Source organism: Gossypium raimondii, chromosome 8 (assembly GCF_025698545.1).
Source record: "Gossypium raimondii isolate GPD5lz chromosome 8, ASM2569854v1, whole genome shotgun sequence".
Lineage (NCBI taxonomy): Eukaryota > Viridiplantae > Streptophyta > Magnoliopsida > Malvales > Malvaceae > Gossypium > Gossypium raimondii.
In genome coordinates this window covers 2,213,189-2,235,526 of record NC_068572.1, presented here as the reverse complement: position 1 = coordinate 2,235,526, position 22,338 = coordinate 2,213,189, and the positions used below count along the sequence as shown (strand labels likewise).

The 22,338-nt window shown below is 32.4% G+C and overlaps 3 protein-coding genes and 1 long non-coding RNA gene across 4 annotated transcripts; all 4 read left to right on the top strand.

The window, feature by feature from the left end:
* The first annotated feature begins 1,344 nt into the window (after positions 1–1,344).
* LOC105790206 (multiple organellar RNA editing factor 9, chloroplastic) lies at positions 1,345–4,043 on the top strand. Its single transcript, XM_012617684.1, has 4 exons — positions 1,345–1,761; positions 3,172–3,269; positions 3,364–3,429; positions 3,511–4,043. Exons 1-4 carry the CDS (start codon positions 1,418–1,420, stop codon positions 3,681–3,683), a joined length of 681 nt encoding a protein of 226 aa, XP_012473138.1. The 5' UTR covers positions 1,345–1,417; the 3' UTR covers positions 3,684–4,043.
* A 2,127-nt stretch (positions 4,044–6,170) lies between these two features.
* On the top strand, positions 6,171–7,396 carry LOC105790204 (probable histone H2A.1). The gene is made up of 2 exons (XM_012617683.2): positions 6,171–6,430; positions 6,971–7,396. Exons 1-2 carry the CDS (start codon positions 6,242–6,244, stop codon positions 7,181–7,183), a joined length of 402 nt encoding a protein of 133 aa, XP_012473137.1. The 5' UTR covers positions 6,171–6,241; the 3' UTR covers positions 7,184–7,396.
* A 546-nt stretch (positions 7,397–7,942) lies between these two features.
* LOC128043093 (uncharacterized) lies at positions 7,943–10,371 on the top strand. Its single transcript, XR_008198770.1, has 2 exons — positions 7,943–9,701; positions 9,920–10,371. It is a non-coding gene; the product is annotated as an uncharacterized LOC128043093 (long non-coding RNA).
* A 3,974-nt stretch (positions 10,372–14,345) lies between these two features.
* Positions 14,346–17,597, top strand: LOC105790203 (receptor-like protein Cf-9). The gene is made up of 2 exons (XM_012617682.2): positions 14,346–17,299; positions 17,400–17,597. The coding sequence occupies exon 1, from the start codon at positions 14,381–14,383 to the stop codon at positions 17,273–17,275; it is 2,895 nt and encodes a 964-aa protein (XP_012473136.1). The 5' UTR covers positions 14,346–14,380; the 3' UTR covers positions 17,276–17,299; positions 17,400–17,597.
* Positions 17,598–22,338: the final 4,741 nt, after the last annotated feature.

Here is a 22,338-nt window from a genome sequence, read left to right as displayed (position 1 = left end):
CAATTTTAATCGTGTCAAGCTTTGTCTAACCTCGGTATTTTATGGCATTAGGGTTCTTTCGCTCCTTTACCATCAATCTTTGATAGATCCCTTTTGCCCTCTTACTATGAAACATGTATTAGATATTTTATTATAACTTATCTAGATCATTTTTACTTTTGGTCTTTATGTGTATGACATGATAAAATTAATGTACGAAAAATATAGATTAATTATTAAATTCTATGTAACCAATTAAATTTCACCGGTAAGAAATACATATAAACTAATTTTCATACTAATTAATCACATCAACTTTTAGGGATGACCACGGAATGAAATAGGGATGGATGTTATCAAATCCATCACTGTTATGTGCCATCAATCACCCCTCTCCAATACAGATGTTAATATGAATGTAGGGGATAAACCCGATTAAACAACGAATAAAGTGAAGAAAATAAGAATTGAAAAGATCGAACATGTAAATTTTATGTGGAAAAACTCCTCAAAAGAGGATAAAAAATCACGGGCAAAAGGAGAATTCACTATAATAAAGGAGAGCACAAAAGATGGAGAGAATTAAAAGAAAAAACCCGTAGCCCCATAAGAAAAACCCTTCGAAACAAGGAACAAAATTCTCCTAATCTAAATATTTTTGTTGTGTAAAACCTAGATTAACTAAGACCTATTTATAAGCTGAAATTCGTAGCATATATGACTACAACAACTCTAGGTTAATTAGAGTTTAAAAATGGGAAACTAAAAAATAGAGTTTAATTAAGAGAATAAAATTCAAAATTAACTCTAATCAAAATAAGATACATTCTCCCACAACGGAAAATCACTATTACTTTTATGAATGTTTGATGCATCCATTTTCGATTTGTCCCATCCTACCCATTCCGTTTCAATTTAACGTTTACTATTTTTTTAAAAAAACATATAATTTTTTTATAACACATTATTATTATTTTAACAATATCATTATAGATTCTGATCATAGATATTACACATCAGCTCTCCCTAACATTTAAATAGGAGGATAATGCGCTTCATCATACTCGAACTCATGCCATTCTGTACTGGCAACAATACTCATGCTAATTAAATTAAGACTCAATCAATTTTATAACACATTATTACATTTATCCTTTTAATAGTTATGCATAAGGATAAAATAGTAAATTCCTATCCAACAATTTGGATTTTGTCGTTGGACTGAATTTTCTAATTAATTCACATAGAAAAGCCCTTGAAATCCATGAATTTTGGACTTTCAGCCCAAAAAATTTGACCCAAAAATCAGCCCAAAACTCTGAGCAAAAAAAAAATCTATCAAACATCCTCAAAGTCCCCAAAAAACACAATTTCCCCATAAATTTCAGAAAAATTATCTCAATCTAATCTTCTTCTACGTTTCTCACATTTTTTTTCAATGGCGTCTCTCTTAAACCCTTCTACTCTTCTTCTACCCACAAAACCCTTTCTTCCCACTCGTTCCCGACTCACTTCTTCACCTACTCTGCGAGTTAACTCACTGACTCACCGTCTTCCATCACCATCGACTCGTCCTCGTCGAGTTATCAAAGTTGCAGCAGCACTCGACAGTGATTATTCATCCAAGAGGAGTAGCAGCAATGAGCAAAGGGAAACGATAATGTTACCTGGTTGTGATTATAACCATTGGCTTATCGTTATGGAGTTCCCTAAAGACCCTGCTCCAACAAGAGAACAAATGATTGAGACCTATCTTAACACTCTTGCTACTGTGCTTGGCAGGTTACACTTTCTGCTTTCTGGGTCTATATTATTTTATGTTTTTAATTGAAAATCTGAAAAAAAAATGGAATTTTTTATGTAAATTCTTGTGGGTTTTGCTTGGTTTTTAATTTAGTGTTTAAAAATCCCCCCTTTTTTGTTTTGTTTATGAGAATTTTTGTGGGGGGTTTTGCTAGGTTTTTGTATGAGGAAGTGCTACAAATTTCTATTTTGAATTGAATGGAAGAAATGAGTTGAACAGTGCATTGTTAGAAGTAATTTGTATGATATCATAATTAGTAGTTGACCAATAAAGTTGAGTTTTTGCAATTTATCTGGCTTATATAATGAATTTAAGATAACATTTTAACAAATTATCCTTAGTAATCGAGGCTATATAGGACAGAATCTTTATTTTAGAACTCCTTGTCTGAATCTTTCACCTCAGCTTTTGAAAAGGTTTGTGATTTAGTTATAGTCAAGAACTTGAATGTTTAGATTGATGATCTTCATTTGTGCATATTGGTGAAGCTCACAACTCTTATGTCTAGCTTTATACCAGTCTTGTTAAGGCCAAATTGCATCGAAGTGCCTTTCATAGTTATCTATCGACATTCGAAATCATCATGCTTGTAATTAATCACTTTTAGTATATGGAGATCCTTGAAGGTTCGTGATTGTGTTTATTACTGTCTAGAACTTAAGCTCCTAAATAGTTAGATTGATTTACATTTTGGCATACTAGTGAAGCTCACAACTTATATGTCTCTTCTAGCTTTATATCATTTGTTTTGGCCATCCACAGTATTGTTCGAGTCCTCATGCATGTGCCTTTCATAGTTATCAATATTTCAAAGCATCTTTGTGCATGCGTTTAATGAGATCCTCAATGGTTCGCAATTGAGTTTATCATTATCTAGAACTTAAGCTCCTAAATAGTTAGATTGGTTTACATTTTGGCATAGTAGTGAAGCTCACAACTTATATGTCTCTTCTAGCTTTATGTCATTTGTTTTGGCCGTCCATAGTCTTGTTGAGTCCTCATGCATGTGCCTTTTTTAGTTACCAATATTTCAAAGCATCTTTGTGCATGTGTTTAATGATATGGAGATCCTCGATGGTTCGCAATTGAGTTTATCATTATCTAGAACTTAAGCTCCTAAATAGTTAGATTGATTTACATATTGGCATAGTAGTGAAGCTCACAACTTATATGTCTCTTCTAGCTTTATATCATTTGTTTTGGCCATCCAGTCTCATCTGAGTCCTCATGGATGTGCCTTTCTTAGTTATCAATATTCAAAGCATCTTTGTGCATGTATTTTATCACTACGATATGATAGCCTCCATTTCTACGAGTGTATTTTTTATCTAGTGATTGTAACAAAGAAATCTCAGATATGTTTTTTACCTTTTTCTTCTTTATTACAGCATGGAAGAAGCAAAGAAGAACATGTACGCTTTTAGCACCACTACATATACGGGATTCCAATGTACCGTTTCGGAAGAAACCTCGGAAAAGTTCAAGGGTAAGATTATTTATCAGGCAGTTTTGTTTGTTTAAACTATATGTTGTTTGTTATCATTACTTTTAAGAGTTAAATTTTGTTCTTTTCGATGTAGGATTGCCCGGGGTTCTTTGGGTTTTACCGGATTCATACATAGACGTCAAAAACAAAGATTATGGAGGTTGGTTTGGCTAAAGTTTCTTCAGTTATGCAAAAAAGGTTATTTTGGTTGTGTAATCTGCTTATTTTGTGTACTTTTTAGGTGATAAATATGTCAACGGGGAAATAATTCCATGCAAATACCCTACTTATCAACCAAAGGCAAGAAAAGAATCCAAATACGTGAGCAAAAAATACGAGAGACGAAAAGACGGCCCTCCTGCAGGACAGTTCCGACCAAAGCAAGCAGCAAGTCAGTCGGAATCATCGTCTTGACAAGGTACTAGAAATGCTGTTTCGAGACTACTCATAGTTATGGTGGTCTAAAGTCCAGTTTTTCATCATGCAACTTATTTTCTCTCGTTTGTTATTCATCGATGTTTCACTGTTAGGACCGGTAAATGATATTCGAGCTGATATCAAGATTTTGCATGTTATTAAAATACATGTTCTGCGATGTCATGTATCTGTAAAGTCTTTGTAGTAGTTTCATGAAAAACCGAAACCGACCCATACGAGCTTGTGATCTGAATTTCATCGATATGACATCTAAGGTTTAGGGTTATCTTCGAACGTGCATCAGATTTATTTTGCCATTTAAACTTTCAGTAATGAGATGGATTTTGGTTTACATTATATGTGTGCCTGCAGTTGTTTCCGATTGCTTCTTTTCTTGGCCAACTTTGTGTATATGAACAGATGCAGGGTGTTTAGCAGTAAATAGAGTTTGACGAAGAACACGATCCGTTTAAATACGATCAACATCACATGTTTAATACATGTATCGTATTCGTGTTTAAGATCTCGACACGTTTAATTATTCGTGTTTAGGTTAAAGTATGCTTAAAGTCCTTACAGTTTTTCAACGTTTGGAATTTAGTTTCCTACTTTTATGTCAAGGAATTTAGCCCCTTTTCTCTTTGGATATATAAAAATATAAGTTCAATCGTTAACGTCGTTATTAATAATTAAATTTGAATATTGAAATTTGAAACGTAAAGGGGTTAGATTTCAGAAAATAAAAGTAAAGAGATTAAATTTAAAACGTATGAAAAGTACGAGAATTTGGACGTATTTAAACCTCATTTTTAATTAGGTCCCTTTTACTTACAATTCGGACCACACCGTCATGGTATCAGAACTGGACTAGATCGACTAGTCAGATTAGTTGGACCTGGAACTAATCAACAAATAAATATAAATCGATTGAATCTGGTTAAAAAAAAGATTGAACGAACGATCGAACTAATTTGTTCTATTTATTATTATCTTTATTTGTAATAAAAATTTTAATAATTTTTAATCAAATCGGACGAACCAGTTAAATTGAATTAAAAAATTATTTGAATCTGATTGAATTGAATTATTTTATTTTTGTTTTAATATTTTTTTATTCAAATTGCATCTATAATCTAATTGGTTAAACCTTTCAGCATGATCTATAATCTATAAACCCCATTGTTTAGTACTATTTATCGTCATCACCAAAAAGAGTAGCAGCAGCTCAGCACTCAGCACAGCTTTTGAAGGCGAAAGAATGGCAGCCATGGCTGCGTTGCAAAGCTCAATGACTGATCTTTCTCTATCGTCCAATGATAAAAATAGATCTGGTATAAAAATTTTACATTATCTAAAAAATAAATGGTAATGAGATTAGTATATATTGTGAGATCTTATATTTATCGAAAATGTAAAAATTTTTAAATCTGTAATATTTGAATCGCGATCATAATTCTATAATTCAATTTTATTAATTTTATACAAATTATTTATTTTTTCACTTGTATGGTAAGTGTACCATAATTTAGTAATTATAAATTATATAATAATTTAAAGGTAAGAAAAACTATATTAGAGATAGCGTTTTGTTCTCTTTATTAAAATAATTAATGTTAGATCAAATAGTAAATTATGTTTAAATTTCATTCATTTCTATTGTTAAAACTAACATGACTAATAGAATAACAAAAAATTACACGTGAAGTGCTATAAAAGGACTTGTTTACTGTTAATCTAGCGTACAATGACTAATTTAATCAGTTTTTAAAGAAATGAGCAAAATGTAATTTGACTTTTAATTATGGAAGTCATTTGTATTAGAAGGTAGATTACATTTTACTTCATTTATTAAAAATGAGTAAATTAATCATTATACTTTAGATTAAAGAACAAATAAATCATTTTTGCTAAAAATTTCATTCATCTTCACCATTAAAAATTAGCGTGGTGATAGAATAATCGAACAATTACACATGAAATGTCTTGCATACCTCAACGTACATGAATAATATTTTAATAGAAGTACTAGTTTACTCTTTAATCTAATATATAACAATTAATTAGTTTATTTAAAAAATAAAAAATAAACTAACTTAATACATAAATTTTCATGATACGTTTACAATAATGGACATCAGCATTATCTCACTTTGACTGCACATCGTTACCGAACCAACAAATAAAAGTACTAAAATTTCTGAAATGTCAGGGACATTTCAGTCATTAACCTCACTCTATAACATTCCAGTCTGAGAAAAAAAAAACAAAAACGGAATTTCCCTCTCTTAATTTTATAACTAACCAAAATCCACAAATAAAAAAAAAAAGGAAAGAAAGAGCGAAAGCGGTGTTCGGTTTCAAATCCAAACCGTTTATTTAATTTCCATCCTACGGTCACTTTTCTCGATCCACGTACTTGTTTTCCATTGGCTAATTTCTCTACTCTCTCCTCTATATATACACCCAAAATAAGCGGCAAGTATTCACTTATTTCTATTTCTCCTTTCCACGCTTTAATTTGTTTTTGCATCTCTCGTTTTATTTCTCGTATATTAATGGCGGGTCGGGGTAAGACTCTCGGATCCGGAGCCTCGAAGAAGGCAACATCAAGGAGTAGCAAGGCTGGGCTTCAGTTTCCGGTGGGTCGTATTGCTCGGTTCCTTAAAGCTGGGAAATATGCTGAGCGGGTCGGAGCTGGAGCTCCGGTTTACCTCGCCGCCGTTCTTGAATATCTTGCCGCTGAGGTGCGAAAGCTTTTTTTTTGGGTCTAATTTTAACAATCCTTTGATTTTTCATTTTAAAATTATGTGAAGGATTATCGGCAGTTTTCACAAGTGTAGTCGTTTGATTTGGTTTCGTAGCCTAATGTAGGGTTCCTAATTTCGTCCCTTGAAATCAGGAGAAATTTTATTTTTCTAATTTCAATTTTTATAAAATGAGACCAAACAACAATTTTCTTCTCATGTATGCTTTTTTTTTTAAATTTGAAATTTCTAGGTTTTGTGAAATTTGTTTCTTTTTAACGGATCTATGTTCTAAATCAGACCTTTTATAATTATGATCGCAGAAAATTAGTATTTCGTCTTCGGATCTATGCTTTATGCTTAAAATTTTCAGTATCTTTCCACTTTCGTAGGCTCGAAAATTAGGGTTTCTTCTCCCCAAAAAAAAAATTCTACTATGTGAAAGTGAAACTTAGTCTTACTTGCACCCAAAAAAGCATATCAAATTTTTTTCTTTCAAAAAACTGCTTTAGTAATTCAGTTACTGTGTGTTTGTTTTAGGTTCTTGAGCTAGCCGGGAATGCAGCCAGGGACAACAAGAAAACCCGAATCGTGCCACGTCACATCCAACTTGCCGTAAGGAACGACGAAGAGCTGAGCAAGCTGCTCGGCGATGTGACGATCGCCAATGGTGGTGTGATGCCCAACATCCACAACCTCCTCCTCCCGAAGAAAACCGGGACCTCCAAGACTTCCGGTGCCGATGATGATTAATGCAGATAAGTTTAGATTCCCCAAAGCCGTTCGCAAATCAACCCCTCCCCCCTCTCTCTGTAGTAGTTGTTGATCCTGAGATTCAAATCTCTAGGGTTTTTGGCTTTGGTTGTTGTTCTATTATTACCTTCTGTGGAACTTTAGTTAGCAGTTAGTTTTTTAGGGTTTTCGGTATAATGTGAATATAAATCAAATTATCCATCTTTTTTTTCCCTTCTACTCTTTCATTAATGGTATAAAAAAAATTCAAATGATTTTGCTCTTCCATAGTGGGAATTTAGTGATTCCTATCAACGTTAGAAATTAAAAAAAAAAACAAAATTCATAGTATTTATTCACGTAAAATATTTATAATATCTATTTGTAAAACTATTAGTTTGGATATTTGACGATGATTTAAGTTGGATGCAAATTGGAAAAAAATCTATAATAAGATTTTGGGTGTTAAATATTAGTCACATTTTGAAATTTAAATTATATAGGCATTTAAATTTATTATTAAAATTAAATGAAACTATCTATAAATAAATTTGAAATTCATTATTCATATTGAAAAATTTTGAACATTTTAATTTTTTAAAAATATTTTGAATTGTATGGGTTGTTTTTAATATTAATATATTTATATAATATTCATAATGAATGGAGTAAAGCTTGAACAATTATTTTGATTTGAACTTGGGATATATTTGGGGCATGAGTTATTTTTGGACTTAAATTTTTATAAGAAAGGTTTTGATTATAAAATGGTATAAATTGAAACAAATTGTATAAAAATAATATAATTAACAAAATTTCATATACAACCTTAATTTTAAAACAAATTGCAATAATTTTTAATCTCAAACAATTCAACTTCTCTTATCTTTGGTACACGAAAGATATTGATTTTAAAATTTTGAATAGGTAAAAGAGTTGGGGACTCAGGTTTTTAGTAAATAGTAAATTGAATTTTTTGGGAAATTATTGAAATCATACAAAACAATTAATATATTATTTGAAATTATTTATGAAAATTATATGTTTGCTGCCTTTAAAATAAACCAATTTTTATTACATCGGCCATTAACCGCCAAACAACCAACTACCTCTTCCTAACTATCAAACATTAAATCAAATCTACGATCCACCTGACCATAATTATTCATCTGTTTCCAAAAATCACTATAAATTCCCCAACCCAGAATCATTACTCACAACAACAACAATTCCGAAAATACCAAAAATGGAACAGGCAAGAAACCCATTGGTCCAGTTCCCACCAATTTTGAATACATCAGACACGTCTGATTTGTCAAGGTGATTACATCTCTACATTAATTGGTTTAGGGAAAATGAGAGATTCTATTTTGCTCAATGGTGGTCGACCTCCGTTTCGGCTTCAACGTGGCCTTGTGTGGGAACCTAGTCATTTACATGCTCACCTGCAAGCTGCACATTGCCCTACTCCGTTGCATCTTGATAACTACCGGATGTCGGGTATGTCTCTCCAATTAAGAGGTTCAGCCTAGCAATGACATTTACCCATGAGTAGTTATTCCCCCCGGGGGGGGGGGGTGACAAATTGCGGGTTCTTCTAGTGGTCGATTACATCATGCATGGAATGTTGAAGATATGGCAACGTTCAGTTGATTATTCTCAAGTCATCCAACCAGAGGTTCAACAGGAAAGTAGTATAGATTTTATGAGGCAGCACTTGTTTGGGTCGGCATATAGTCCCACACTGACCGCTATGATTGATGCATTTCGGTTTTTAGGCGCAAACTTTTAACAAGTTCGTTGACATGTATGACTTTAGTGTTCTTGCCAACGATCCATGTGTGATATCGTTACTTCAATCGACTCAACCAAACTAAACTAAAAAAAAAAATAAAGGCATAGGGGATGACTCTAAGGAGAAGGGTAATCTGAACCAACGTTGTGAGCAACCACGTTTTCGTAGGCGACCACCACGACAAAGATATACGCCTAGAAGTACTCTGTTCAGCCACAGGGAAACATTTATTTATATGGAGCATAAAGTTATATTTGATAGGTTATGGAGATTTGCAGCGAGGCATGATACAGAGAAGGTTTGGTATGAAATATTTGTTAAATATTTTGTTATGAGTACTGTATGAGAAGGTGCAAAGAGAATTATCCAGCCTGTTACGGGCAATAATATTTGCAAAACCATTTGGGAAACTCCAAGATTTCCTTGAATGAGTAATTTGGTCCTTAATGAATTATTAGAAGATTTTATAGAATCGGTACCAACACAGGTTGAAGAAGGTCGAGAACCAAATTTCTCATCTAAAGAAATCCTAGAGTTTTTCAAATGGGTTGGCGGATATTATTGTTCATAACAAGCTAGGCAAAATTTTTTTTGCACTTTTTTGTGCAATACGTGTAACTAATGGAAAGTGTATGGTAAGTTGAGTAATTGAAGGCAAGAAAGGCATTTTGAAATATACCCATTGTTGAAGCATGTACTAGCCACCTATGGATTCTAAGCACATCTCCCAATACAATGATGTAGGTACATCTTCCCCCAATTAAAATTATTGACATGTCTCAAATTGTAGAGATAATACAAGCTCACTTGATTATGTGATTTATCTGACATCAAAATCTTCCTGATAAGATAGATCGAGCAGAGAATTGCACCTTTGCTTTTGATGCAATCTCGAGTAGCATTGTTAGGAAAGTGTCCAGCCAAGTGTGTAAAATAAAATTCTCTTTTGTTATACTTTTCAGGGGATACCTTTCGAACAACTCTAGGCAAACATTGTTCATGTTCGAACTTGATTCTTCGATTACAGGTTATCCATGAACTAGAAGAACAAGCTGTATATCAACATATTCCAATGTAATGGTGCACTCACCACACAACTATTGAAATGTATGTCTCAGATCTTCATTGTTCCACTAATGCAGCTAATAAATCTGGATAGATTGTGGAGCTTCTGATCAACACTGTGTACTAGAAATCGACTTCGTCTAGGTATGCATGGACCCTCGAGTCAATATCACCTAAAGAGCCATGATGCAACCTGCTCCGGACTGATCAACTCACTTGCTACATACAATTTATATAACACGTGTTAGTGAACAAAAAATATATTATGTTAAAATCAAGTCTGTAATATTTACTATTTTCAATATTTCATCAATACATGCTAAAGCTGTAGCAATGTTATTTCCCCAAACTTGTTTTTCATTATAAACATTACAAATGCTTATAATAAAATATTTCTATTAAACAATTTTCACAACAAATATTATATTTATATTCAAATTAAACATATTACTGATAAAATTAACTATTTACAACTAAGTAAACAAACTAATTACAAGTAAAAAATAAATCTCACTCATAAAAATATTTTTAATATCTAATTCATTATTGTAATTACAAATATATCCAACATATTACGAAAATTGCTTAAATTAAAAAATCCTACACAATTGAACTACCAAATAAACAATATAATGTAATAAAATATAATTACAATTTACATATTTTATAACACATTTAAAGTTCATATATACGTATAAATCTTTTTTTACTATAGCAAACAGGTAATATATCTTGCTCAACTAGATCGGTGAGTCCGAGCTACAGGATGTCATATTTATTGTCGGAGCAACTACAATTAATTACAACATAATTTTTATCAATTCAACACTTTATATTCATTAACATGATCATTACATCATTATATCATAACATATAATTTGATTTGAGGTTTGTATGAGATTACACAAGCTCTTTTGATAACTCGAGACCATTTGAGGATTAAAATGTAAAATTTTAAAATTTTCGAGTTGGCGTCATGACATCCAAAATAGTAGGTTGGTGACACAACTTAGGACCAAAATGTAAAGTTTCCAAACTTTACCGAATTGGCATTGCGACACCAAGGTGTAATGTCGCGACATTGAAGACAGTTAGTTGATGTTGCGACCTCAAACAGAGAAAGTTGCAATGTTGAAAGGTGGTGTTGCGACATCCATGAGGTGGTGTCACGACTTTGTAGGCGGTATACTACAAACTTATATCCCTTTTTCTTCAGTCTATCATTTTACATAATATGCAAATTTTGTAACCTATAATGGCAATCCTCACAAAATAAAAGTTCATCCTAATTTCATCAAATCATTCTATCATGCCAAATTATGCAATTCAAATGTATAAGATTTTTGAAATCAAGTGCTCAAATGACACTAAACTCATGATCAAAGTCTAGACATATCCAAGCCATTTATCAATCTTAGTGAACTAGCTTACCACATTTTTCAACTTAAACACATAAGGCTTAGGTAAACTTTGAATTCAAGAATCGAAATGGCATTGACATAACCAAACTAGGCACAAACTAAGCCATGTATCAAGCTTAACATGCAAACACAACTTTAGGTACAAATACAACTTTGGCATTCAGATTAGGATGACCATTTACATAACACAATGACCCCTATAAACATGCCACAATATTAGGACCAAAATTATCCAATTCAATTCAATCTCATCTATTATCCATGCATGCCCATTTTTATCAACATTTCATATTATGTTCAAAAATAGATAAAAATGGAAATAACACAATCAAACCTTATTAAGCAAGGAAGAGTAGTAATAACCATAACAACTTGCCTTTCAAAATACAAACGAGTAGGTTTCTCATGGCCTATTATGCAAATTTAGCTTTTCTTCTACTAGTTCCACTTTTATCCCGTTCTGGTTTTATACAAATATATATTTATACCAATCAATATAACATAATAACACATAATAGTCATTCAATGGATCACAACAATAATGCCACGAGATGCATGATCTTAAACAATCCCTTTTTCGATTTCACATATATTTTGTATTTTATTCAATTTAGCCCCTGAACTCGGGATCAACATATTTTTCGATTCTTAGCTTCGGATCAAAATTCGATTTCACATGCTTTCATTAGAGACATTATACTTTTTATTTTTGATGTTTACGCAATTCGATTTCCCTATGCTTGCAAGGCCTTTCTCAAAAAGATAATTCACTATGTTTCAACATCGTACAAAAGTAATTTAAGTCCTAACACCCTGAATGAATTAACGACTTCACTTTTGCACTTAAAATATCAAGGTCTCTCCCCATTAAATTTTTCCCTTGAAAACTTAGTTTATAAATAAAGTGAGTCAGTTGTTTACTTATAAAATAGACTAAAAATAATAAATTCCTAACGAAACTCTCACTACAGAATAAGTCCAAACAATATTAAAATTTATATATACTCTTAAAAAATTAAATTATATACATTCAACTTACAAATTATGATGAGTCTTGCTTAAGTAATAAAAAATAAAGTTGTAAAGTCATATTAAAATTCTACTCCTTTTTCTTTTACTTTTGGGCATTTAAAATTTATTACCTCTATTTTTTTAATTTGAAAATTAGAACTCAATTGATAATACTATTATTAGTAAACATTCTTTATATTTGAATAAGTGGCATTTTAGTATTTATAAGTCTAGTTTGAAAATTAAAATCCAATTCATATTTTATATATATTCAAATTTATCATAAATAAATTAACATTATTATCAATCAATATTTAATTTTTAAATCATACAAGTGAAGGGATTAAATTCATGGAATTAAATGTAAATGGGCAAAATTTCAAAAACCCAAAGTGTATGGGGAATATAGAACTATTAGACCTAAAATTTTAAATATCAAATAAATAGAAATGTATAAAAATATTTTTTAAAAATAAATTATTATTAACTAAATTAAATAGTCTAGTTCAAGGAAATTTTAAAAAAAAATCAGAGCAGGAAAAAAATTAGATTAAGAGTTAAATAAGTGACTTTTTTTTGGGGTACAAAATGAAAAAGTAGACAATGAAATGGGAAATCAAGTAAATATTAAGTCCTAACTTCTAAAATGGGATACACTTTTGTGGTATAACAATGAATAACCCAATTTCTTGTAAAAGATAATTATTACGTGTATCATATGTTATTAATTTTGATATACTTACGAGCATCGATCGAATTCATAGTTGAAATGCCATAATCTTTTATTCAACATTCATAATTTTCCAACAACATAACTTCTTTTTTTTACCATTTTGGAGCAATTTCCAGGAAAGAGTTAGGAAATGCTCAACATTTGTTCCAACTTGCTTTAAGGGCCAATTCTCTTGACTTATTTTATAAGTCGGTGGCATATATATAAGAAAAAAAATACTCTACAAAACACCTTGGAAAGCAATAATACTCAAACTATAAAATAAATTTAAAATCATATTTAGGGGTGAAGACAGAAAATTTTTTAGGAGGACCGAAATTAAATTGCACCTTTTCTAGATAGGGTATGGTTCTATTTATGTATTTTGTTTCTTTGATACTTGCTTGTTGATAGTTGTTCTTGTTATGGTTGCAAGCCACTATATTTTTTATTTAGCAGTTTTTTGCCTTTTAACTCTTATTGATAGTTGTCTGTGCCTGTGTGTGTGTGTTAAGTGTTGAGAGCCAGTTACTTCGAGCCTTGTTGTCTACCCGACACTATTTGTTAGAAAGGAAGGAAAATGAGGGAAAGGAAAGGGCACTGCAATTGGTTTTATTATCATTCATTTTGGCACAACAGATGTAAAATGGGAGGATGGAAAAGGATTGAGTAAACATGTAAATGATGTGATTGCACCTGTGGAAGGGTTGAATTTTGAGGGAATGAGAGAAATGTCCACCTACTTTCCCTGCCTTCTCCTAATACGCTCTTTCCAGTAATCTCTGTGTCCTAGCATTATAATATCATTTTTTTAGTCAGTTAGGATAATTGGATTGCAAGGTTCATGGTTGAGAGAAAGCTAGGTAAAGGTGGATTTGGTCAGGTGTTTGTTGGACGAAAAAAAAAAAACAGAGCAGAAAAATAAAATTAGATTAAGAGTGAAATAAGTGACTTTTTTTTGGGTACAAAATGAAAAGTAGACAATGAAATGGGAAATCAAGTAAATATTAAGTCTTAACTTCTAAAATGGGATACACTTTTGTGGTATAACTATGACTTTTGTGGTCTTAACTTCAAAATAATTGACTTTAACTATAAAAGTATTTTAAAATATGATAAATTGTCTAATTCTATAAAACGACTTGGTGTTGTTATGATAGACATCCCTTTGTTTCTTAACTTTGTACTTGTTTGTTTTTTGGAGAAAAAAAAATATGGGAATCCTTTGCCTGGTTTTGGTGATCTTGCAACTTTCATGGAGTTTGTCTTCCTCTGTTGCTCCTCCATCCTCTCATTTATGTCTCCCACATCAAAGAGATGCTTTGCTCCATTTTAAAACCACCATTTCTGTTGATTGTTTTAGAGATCCTTATCCCAAGATAGACGTAGAGTCATGGAACAAAAGCATCGATTGTTGTTCATGGGAGGGAGTGGAATGCGACAACGTGACTGGTCATGTAATCGGCATCGATCTTAGTCACAGTTGCCTTGATGGTTCTCTCTTCGCAAACAACAGCCTTTTTCAACTTCACAACCTCCAATGGCTTGACTTGAGCTCCAACAACCTCGGAGGCTCTCTTCTTGAGAACACTAGCTGCTTGTTTCGCTTTCATGGACTCCAACGACTCAACCTTGCTTATAACGTTTTCACTGGCACCATCTCATCAAAGTTATTTAGCCAGTTGGTGAGTTTAACCCATCTTAATCTCTCTAATAATGGCTTCTATGGCTTGATCCCGCATCAAATCAGTCTCCTATCAAGTTTGGTTTCACTTGACCTTTCCTTTTACGGTTACGAATCAAGATTTGATGGCCAAGGTTTTGACATGCTTGCAAGAAACTTGACCAAATTAAGAAACCTTGCACTTGATGATGTAGATATGTCTGATGTTGCACTCACTTCCTTTCTAAACTTGTCTTCATCACTTGGACATTTGAGTCTCAGTGCGTGTAACTTACATGGGGAACTCCCAACTCAAGTTTTTCAGCTTCCAAACCTCAAAGCTTTAGGTTTAAGTGAAAATGAAAAACTCACAGGTTATCTCCCTAACACAAACTGGAGTAATGGCCTTGAGTTGTTGGACCTTTCCGATTGTGGTTTTAGGGGGTCAATTCCAGCATCATTTGGAAATCTCACTCAAATCATTTCAGTTGATTTATCAGGAAATTCGCTTGAAGGACAGATTCCAGCTGTTTTTGGAAACCTTAGAAAATTAACTTATTTGAGCTTTTCTTCATGCAATTTGAGTGGTCCACTTCCAATAACTATCTTCAACCTCACAAGAATTACCCGTCTGGATTTGTCAAATAATCACTTGGAAGGTCCCCTTCCAAATCATGTTAGTGAGCTTCAATTTTTAGAGGAACTTCGGTTAGATGATAACTCTATAAGTGGTGGAGTACCATCTTGGCTGTTTGATCTTGTGAACCTTACTTCACTTGATTTGTCATCAAACAACTTGAGTGGTGTGATCAAGCCAGATATGCTTTCAAAACTCACGAGTCTTATGCTTCTTTATGTTTCAAGTAATAGTTTATTATCATTAAGCACAAGCGGCAATGATGTGAATTATTCTTTCCCCCAGCTTAGAACTGTGAACTTCTCTGGTTGTAGCGTAAGGCAGTTCCCGAATTTCTTTCGAACATCGAACTTGAAAGCATTAGATCTTTCCAATAACATGATTTCTGGTGGAATTTCCAAATGGGAAGCTGAAGGGTGGGAAAGATTGAAATGGTTAGATCTTTCTCAGAACTTTTTGACTGCTTTGGAGCAATTTCCGGGAAACAATATGGAATATCTCAACCTACATTCCAACTTGCTTCAAGGACCAATTCTCTCAACTTGCTTGAATCCTCAAACTCCAATTTTAAAGGAGTTGCAAGCGTTCATCATTTCAGAGAATAAATTGACAGGAAACGTCCCTTCTTCTATTTGTAATTGGAGTTCACTTGTTCTTCTGGACTTGTCCGGAAACAGCTTGAGTGGAACTATTCCTGATTGTCTTGAAAATTTATGCGGTACCTTAGATTTGCAAATGAACAACTTCAGTGGCAAGATCCCTAATTCTTTTGCGAATATTGGTTTGAGGCGTCTTTTACTCAATGACAATCAATTGGAAGGATTAGTACCATCATCTTTGGCTAATTCTACTTCATTGGAACTTTTAAATTTAGGGAACAACAAGTTAACGGATAGATTTCCCCCTTGGTTAGCTTCACTTTCAAGTCTGCAAGTTCTTATCTTGAGATTTAATAGATTTTATGGATCACTGCCTCATTCCGTAGCTTCATCTAACTTCTCTGCATTGCGAATAATTGATCTCTCTGCAAATGAGTTCACGGGCACATTGTCAACGAAACTCTTACGAAATTTGAGAGGAATGAAAGATAAACCTAGAGAGTGGTTAACCTCCGAATATTCATATATTTTTCAATATTTTCAATTCAGTTTTATTTATGAAAATCATGTGAATGTAACAACGAAAAGATTGGAGGTGGAATTGACAAAGACCTGTGACATTTTCATATCTATGGACTTGTCAAACAACCAATTCTCCGGAGAAATTCCTGACGATGTTGGGCAACTTATTTCCTTGCAAATGCTCAATTTCTCTCACAACAACTTCACTGGTCCTATCCCAACATCTTTGGGAAATTTGGTAGCACTTGAATCATTGGATCTTTCATCAAACAAGTTCAGTGGCGGGATTCCTCCTCAAATGACGAATCTGACATTTCTTGAAGTATTGAATCTTTCAAACAATAATCTTGTTGGACCAATTCCTCATGGGAATCAATTCGATACATTTGATAATGATTCCTATAGCGGTAACTTGGGATTGTGTGGATTACCATTATCCAAGCAATGCGTCAACTTTCAGGGGCCTGACCCGCCTTCACCATTGGTGGTGGAACATGGAGGTTCTAAGATACCCTTCTTTTGGCAAGTTGTAATGATGGGGTATGGAAGTGGAGTAGTGATGGGACTGAGCTTGGGTTACATTGTATTCACAACTGGAAGACCATGGTGGTTTGTTAGAAAGGTGGAGAGAGACTGGCAATACAATTTCACGAAGTGGGTACAAAGAAACAAAGTAAGAAGAAATTAGCTCTGCATCCAACATCTTGCTTAGGTGAGTTTCTTTTCTAACAACTATTTCATAAGTTTCATCTTTCTTAATCTAATATTTAAGTTAAAACATGTTTTTTTTTTCTTTTTGTAATTTGTGATAGTGGCATTGGAATTCAAGATTGAATTGGATGGAAAGATTCAGCATTTCAGTTCCTTGGGAATGATTTGAATAAATAAGTGGGGGTGTTGTGAATTTAGCAAATGATATGAGTGTCTTCGTGTTCATCATAATTTTTAAATTTGTATTTGTGAGTATTGTGTCGTTATGTTTGTTCCAAGTAATATTATCCTTTCTTTCGCACGGTTATTATATGTGATATATTATTAAATTTATACACTCTCGTATTGAGTTGACAAAAAATTCTAAACCTTTGTAAAAAAAGCAAAATTTCAAGATATCAAACGGTTGTTATGCTAGCAATATTTCATTAATGGTGAATAGATAGAAGCCTCCTAGTCATGTGGAAATAATTTTAAGAATCCATCAAATAGTGAAAAGATGCACGAAAGAGAATATTGATATAAGATATCTTGAATGTTGATTTAAACATTCTTTAGTAAAAGAATGTACATTTTGCACATGGTGGATGTTTTGGTTTCTTAAGAACAAATTCAAAAATATTATATATACCACCACGGTATAATTTCACGATGAAATTATACAAGTTAATAAGTTTAGCTATCTTGTTAAAGAAAAATTCATTAAGTTGGTTCTTAATCTTAAAAAAATTAATGTAATTGTCCTCTTTATTCATTTATCCAACTTCAAGTTGGATTAATGTTATTGAAATTGAATAAATAAAATTATATTAATGAGAATGAGTTGTGACCATAACCGATGCGATTATTTCCTAGAAAAGGAAACAATATTCAAAAAACATATTGTAAAATAGACATTTGGACATGTTAGCTTATGAATTGATTATATATTAGTGATTTAATCGCTAATTTATGATAATGAATGGGAGAAAATAATTTTCTTTATATAATAGTACTACAATTAGGATTAGTTTCAATCATATCATTAGACACCGGAACCCAACCTTTAATTAGTAAAACCTCTAACTTTAAAGTTCAATAGGTAAAAACAAGTTATCATTATGTGTTTGTAATGTACGAGCAAAACTAATTTTAAAAATAGTTTAGTTGAAACTAGCACGGTCCATTGTATATAGAGGATGAATTTAAATACTCTTAATGGAGCTATTTATTGTTTAAATGTCTTAAAAAAAAGCAATGAAAACATTAAAGAAACTCTACCTATATAAACATAAAAAGTCATGTCGCTTCAACAAGTAGGGGTGGAGTCTCTCTTCTAAATGTTTATTACGAACAAGATGCACATGACTATATTAGTGGTAAAACAACCATTGAGGGAACTATAAATGAAAATGATGTGTGGTGGATTTCAACTCCTAATTTAGGAATTTTGGTTCAATCTTCGAACATAGACAACATTATTAAAACTCTGGAATATATCCACAAATTGATAGTTCAAATCGAGAAATAATTTTTATGTAAAATGATATCTCATTAAAAGATACGTTTTTATGGAAGAGTATTTTGTGTAAATATCACCCATTAGATATCTATATAACAGACTTTTTTATTAATAATTTTTACGATTCTATTTAAAATGTCGAGGGCTTTATTGTATTTTTGAAGGCGTTAAGAAAAGTGTTTTACGCCTCAAAGCCACTATATGGCTTAACCTGATCAGCTACAACTACCGCGATGGCCCTCTTCTTGAGAACAGCAGCAGCCTGTTTCACTTTCATGGACTCCGACGACTCAACCTTGCTTACAACGGTTTCGATGGTGCTATCTCAACAGAGTCATTTAGTCAGTTGGTGAGTATAACCCGTCTAAATCTCTCTTAGAATGGGTTCTTCGGCTTGATCCCGCGTCAAATCAATCTTGTCGAACACCTACATATCAAGCCATTAAGAGCATGAAAACAGTAAACATGATTAAGAGAAGAAGAGAATTCTAGAGAATTCTAGAATTAAACTCAAAATCACAACATTAAACCACAGTATTAACAGTAGTAACCTTGAGTTTGTCTCGAAAATAACAAAACAAGCCTTCAGAAAGTGATTTTGTCAAAATATCTGCAACTTGCTCTCCACCAGGAGCATGATTCACCTGAAGCTTTCCAACATTAACTCGTTCTCTGACAAAATGAAGCTGTAGCTCCACATGTTTGGACCGTGCATGTAGCACCAGACCACAGGAACAGTCTGTAACTTAACACCTAGCTCTTCTAAAAAAGACTGAACTGGATGAATTAGTGGCAAACAAGCAGATGTAACAGAAGACTGTGAGTCAGAGTGAGATATTGGCTTCAACTTCTCAACAAAAGGAAACACGTTCTCATCAAAAATCACATGCCTAGATATAACAACTTTCCCTTGCATGTTCACCGTCGTCGGAGTCGGTGCCCATCTTCAAAGGCCGGCGTCGGTGCCCATCTTCACCGTCGTCGGAGTCGAACGTGGAGAGGGGCCTCTTCTTTTTTTCTCTTCTCGATCTCGCGGTGGAGAAGGCCAAGCCTTCGAGGAAACCGAAAGGGGAGGGCTGAAAAGCCCATTTCACGCAACTCCGGCCACTGGCCGTGGAGGTGGCGCGGCGGAGGCCTGAATCCAAGGCCGAAAGCCTTGAGGGAGTGAGGGAGGAAGAGAGGTTTCAGTTTCTTTTTTTTTGAGAAAAAAGCAGAAAATGAAGCTAGAAAAAAAAATTGGGTTTAAATAATCATTTCAAAACGGCGCCGTTTCGGCAAGGGAGACCCGCGCGACCCGACCCGCTCCAGGGAGGATCCGCGCGTTTTCAAATTTTAGACTATTTACCCTTTTAGTCCTCCATTTTTATTTGTTTGCAATCGATTTTTTTTATCTTTCAATTTTGTCGCATAACTTTAATCCTGTTTCATTTTAGTCCTACGCAAAGTGATGCGTTTTGGAGTACGGGGTATTTACTATTTCAGTCCCTCCGTTTCATTAGCGTAGTGTAATTCGGTCCTTTGCTTTATTTGATTCTGATTTATCCCCTGAGATTTTGTTTTATTTGCATTTTAGTCCTGTCATTGTTATTTCTATTATTATTAAATTAGTTTTTATTATTATTATTATTATTATTATTATTATTATTATTATTTATCATTATTAGTTTTATTTACCTATTTATTTATTCGTTACTATTGGGTTAATATATTGATTAGCTTTGTTTTTGTATTTTTGTATTTTTTATTCTATATATGTATATATATCTATATATATGCTTTCTACTTGTACATACATTTTATAATCTATTTATATATACATACAAACGCATTTTTATATTTTATAATTTATATATATATGTCTATATATATCTATATGCCTTTTATTATTTTCCTATATATATATACATACATACGATTTTTTAATATATATACGTACATATGGTTTTTAATTTTATGAATACATATGTATACGCATACTTATATATTTTATATTCTATAACTTATATATATATCTATATACATTTTAAAATTTTCACGAATATGTATATACATACTTGCATATATATATATTACGTATTAAAATATGTATACTTTTATATTTTTTCTTTTTATTTTATCATAATTCACATGCATATATATATTTTTCCATATGAACATACTTACATTGTTTTACTTTATAATATGTATATTTGTATCTCTTTTATCTTTACGAAATATATATACACATACGTACTTTCATTTATATATATGTACTTATGTTTTCATACTTTATAATTTATATACACATATATATATATATATATATATATATCTTTTATATTTTATAGCCTTATTCATTTCTTTATTTATTTCTTTATTTATATTTTCATTATTATTTTGAATGAATATTTTAATTTTATTTCCTTATATGCATTGTTATTTTGTATGTTATTGGTTTATCCTTTTATCTAATTTATTTTCATTGCTATTACTCATATTATTTATGTTACATCATCGTATTCATTTTTGTTTTGTTCGATATTGACATTGTGTTTTATTTCGTGTTAGATTAATTTTATTCGATGCATAAATTATGATTTTTGAATAAGCAAAATCTTGTATTTAGATTCGAGAAGGTCGTACCCTAACTTACTGGGTTTCGATTTTCATAATAAATTTAAATACACGAATCTTTTCAAACTCAAGTTTGAAACAATCTCGGGAATTAAGAAAAGATCGTGTCCTAACTTACTGGGCATGTTCCCTTTTCTAAACCCGAGATAATCAAATATCTTTTAAATAAGTAAATTTTGACATTCATTCGCATATCGGGAATTCGAGATATTGTTTCCTAACTTATTGGATATGATGTTTTTTCTCGAGTAACGTGGAACGTGCCCCTTTTCCCAAAATTTTTAACATTTTAATATAAGGATCGTATTTTTAAATTTCTTTAAAGTTTTCAGTTTTTCAACACTAAGACATTAAGTAATCAACTAGGTACCAATATTGGGCGTATCGAGGGTGCTAATCTTTCCTCGCGCGTAACCGACTCTCAAACCTGTTTTTCTGAATTTTGTGGACCAAAACCGTTGTTTTAATAAAATCAAATCGTTTATTAAAAACAACCACTTTTTAAGGTGATCCGATCACACCTTATTAAAAAGATTGGTGGCGGCTCCCGTTTCTGTTTTCATTTTTCAAAACCTAAGTCGACCCCGTTTTCATCCAAAAATTGGTGTCAACAGATATGGTTCCAAGCCACTATATTTTCTATTTAGCAGTTTTTTGACTTTTAACTCTTATTGATAGTTGTCTATGCCTCTATGTGAGTGAGTGAGTGTGTGTGTGTGTGTGTGTGTGTGTGTGTTTAGTGTTGAGAGCCAATTACTTCAAGCCTTGTTGTCTACCCGACACTATTGGTTAGAAAGGAAGGAAAATGAGGGAAAGGAAAGGGCACTGAAATTGGTTTTATTATCATTCATTTTGGTATAACAGATGGAAAATGGGAGGATGGAAAAGGATTGAGTAAACATGTAAATGATGTGATTGCACCTGTG

Excerpts from the sequence above, each read along its gene's own strand:
- LOC105790206 (XM_012617684.1), top strand. The coding sequence starts at position 1,418 with ATGGCGTCTCTCTTAAACCCTTCTACTCTTCTTCTACCCACAAAACCC. Across the intron at positions 3,270-3,363 it reads AACCTCGGAAAAGTTCAAGG|GATTGCCCGGGGTTCTTTGG; the intron begins GTAAGATTATTT and ends TTTTCGATGTAG. Across the intron at positions 3,430-3,510 it reads CAAAAACAAAGATTATGGAG|GTGATAAATATGTCAACGGG; the intron begins GTTGGTTTGGCT and ends TGTACTTTTTAG.
- LOC105790204 (XM_012617683.2), top strand. The coding sequence starts at position 6,242 with ATGGCGGGTCGGGGTAAGACTCTCGGATCCGGAGCCTCGAAGAAGGCA. Across the intron at positions 6,431-6,970 it reads TTGAATATCTTGCCGCTGAG|GTTCTTGAGCTAGCCGGGAA; the intron begins GTGCGAAAGCTT and ends TGTTTGTTTTAG.
- LOC105790203 (XM_012617682.2), top strand. The coding sequence starts at position 14,381 with ATGGGAATCCTTTGCCTGGTTTTGGTGATCTTGCAACTTTCATGGAGT.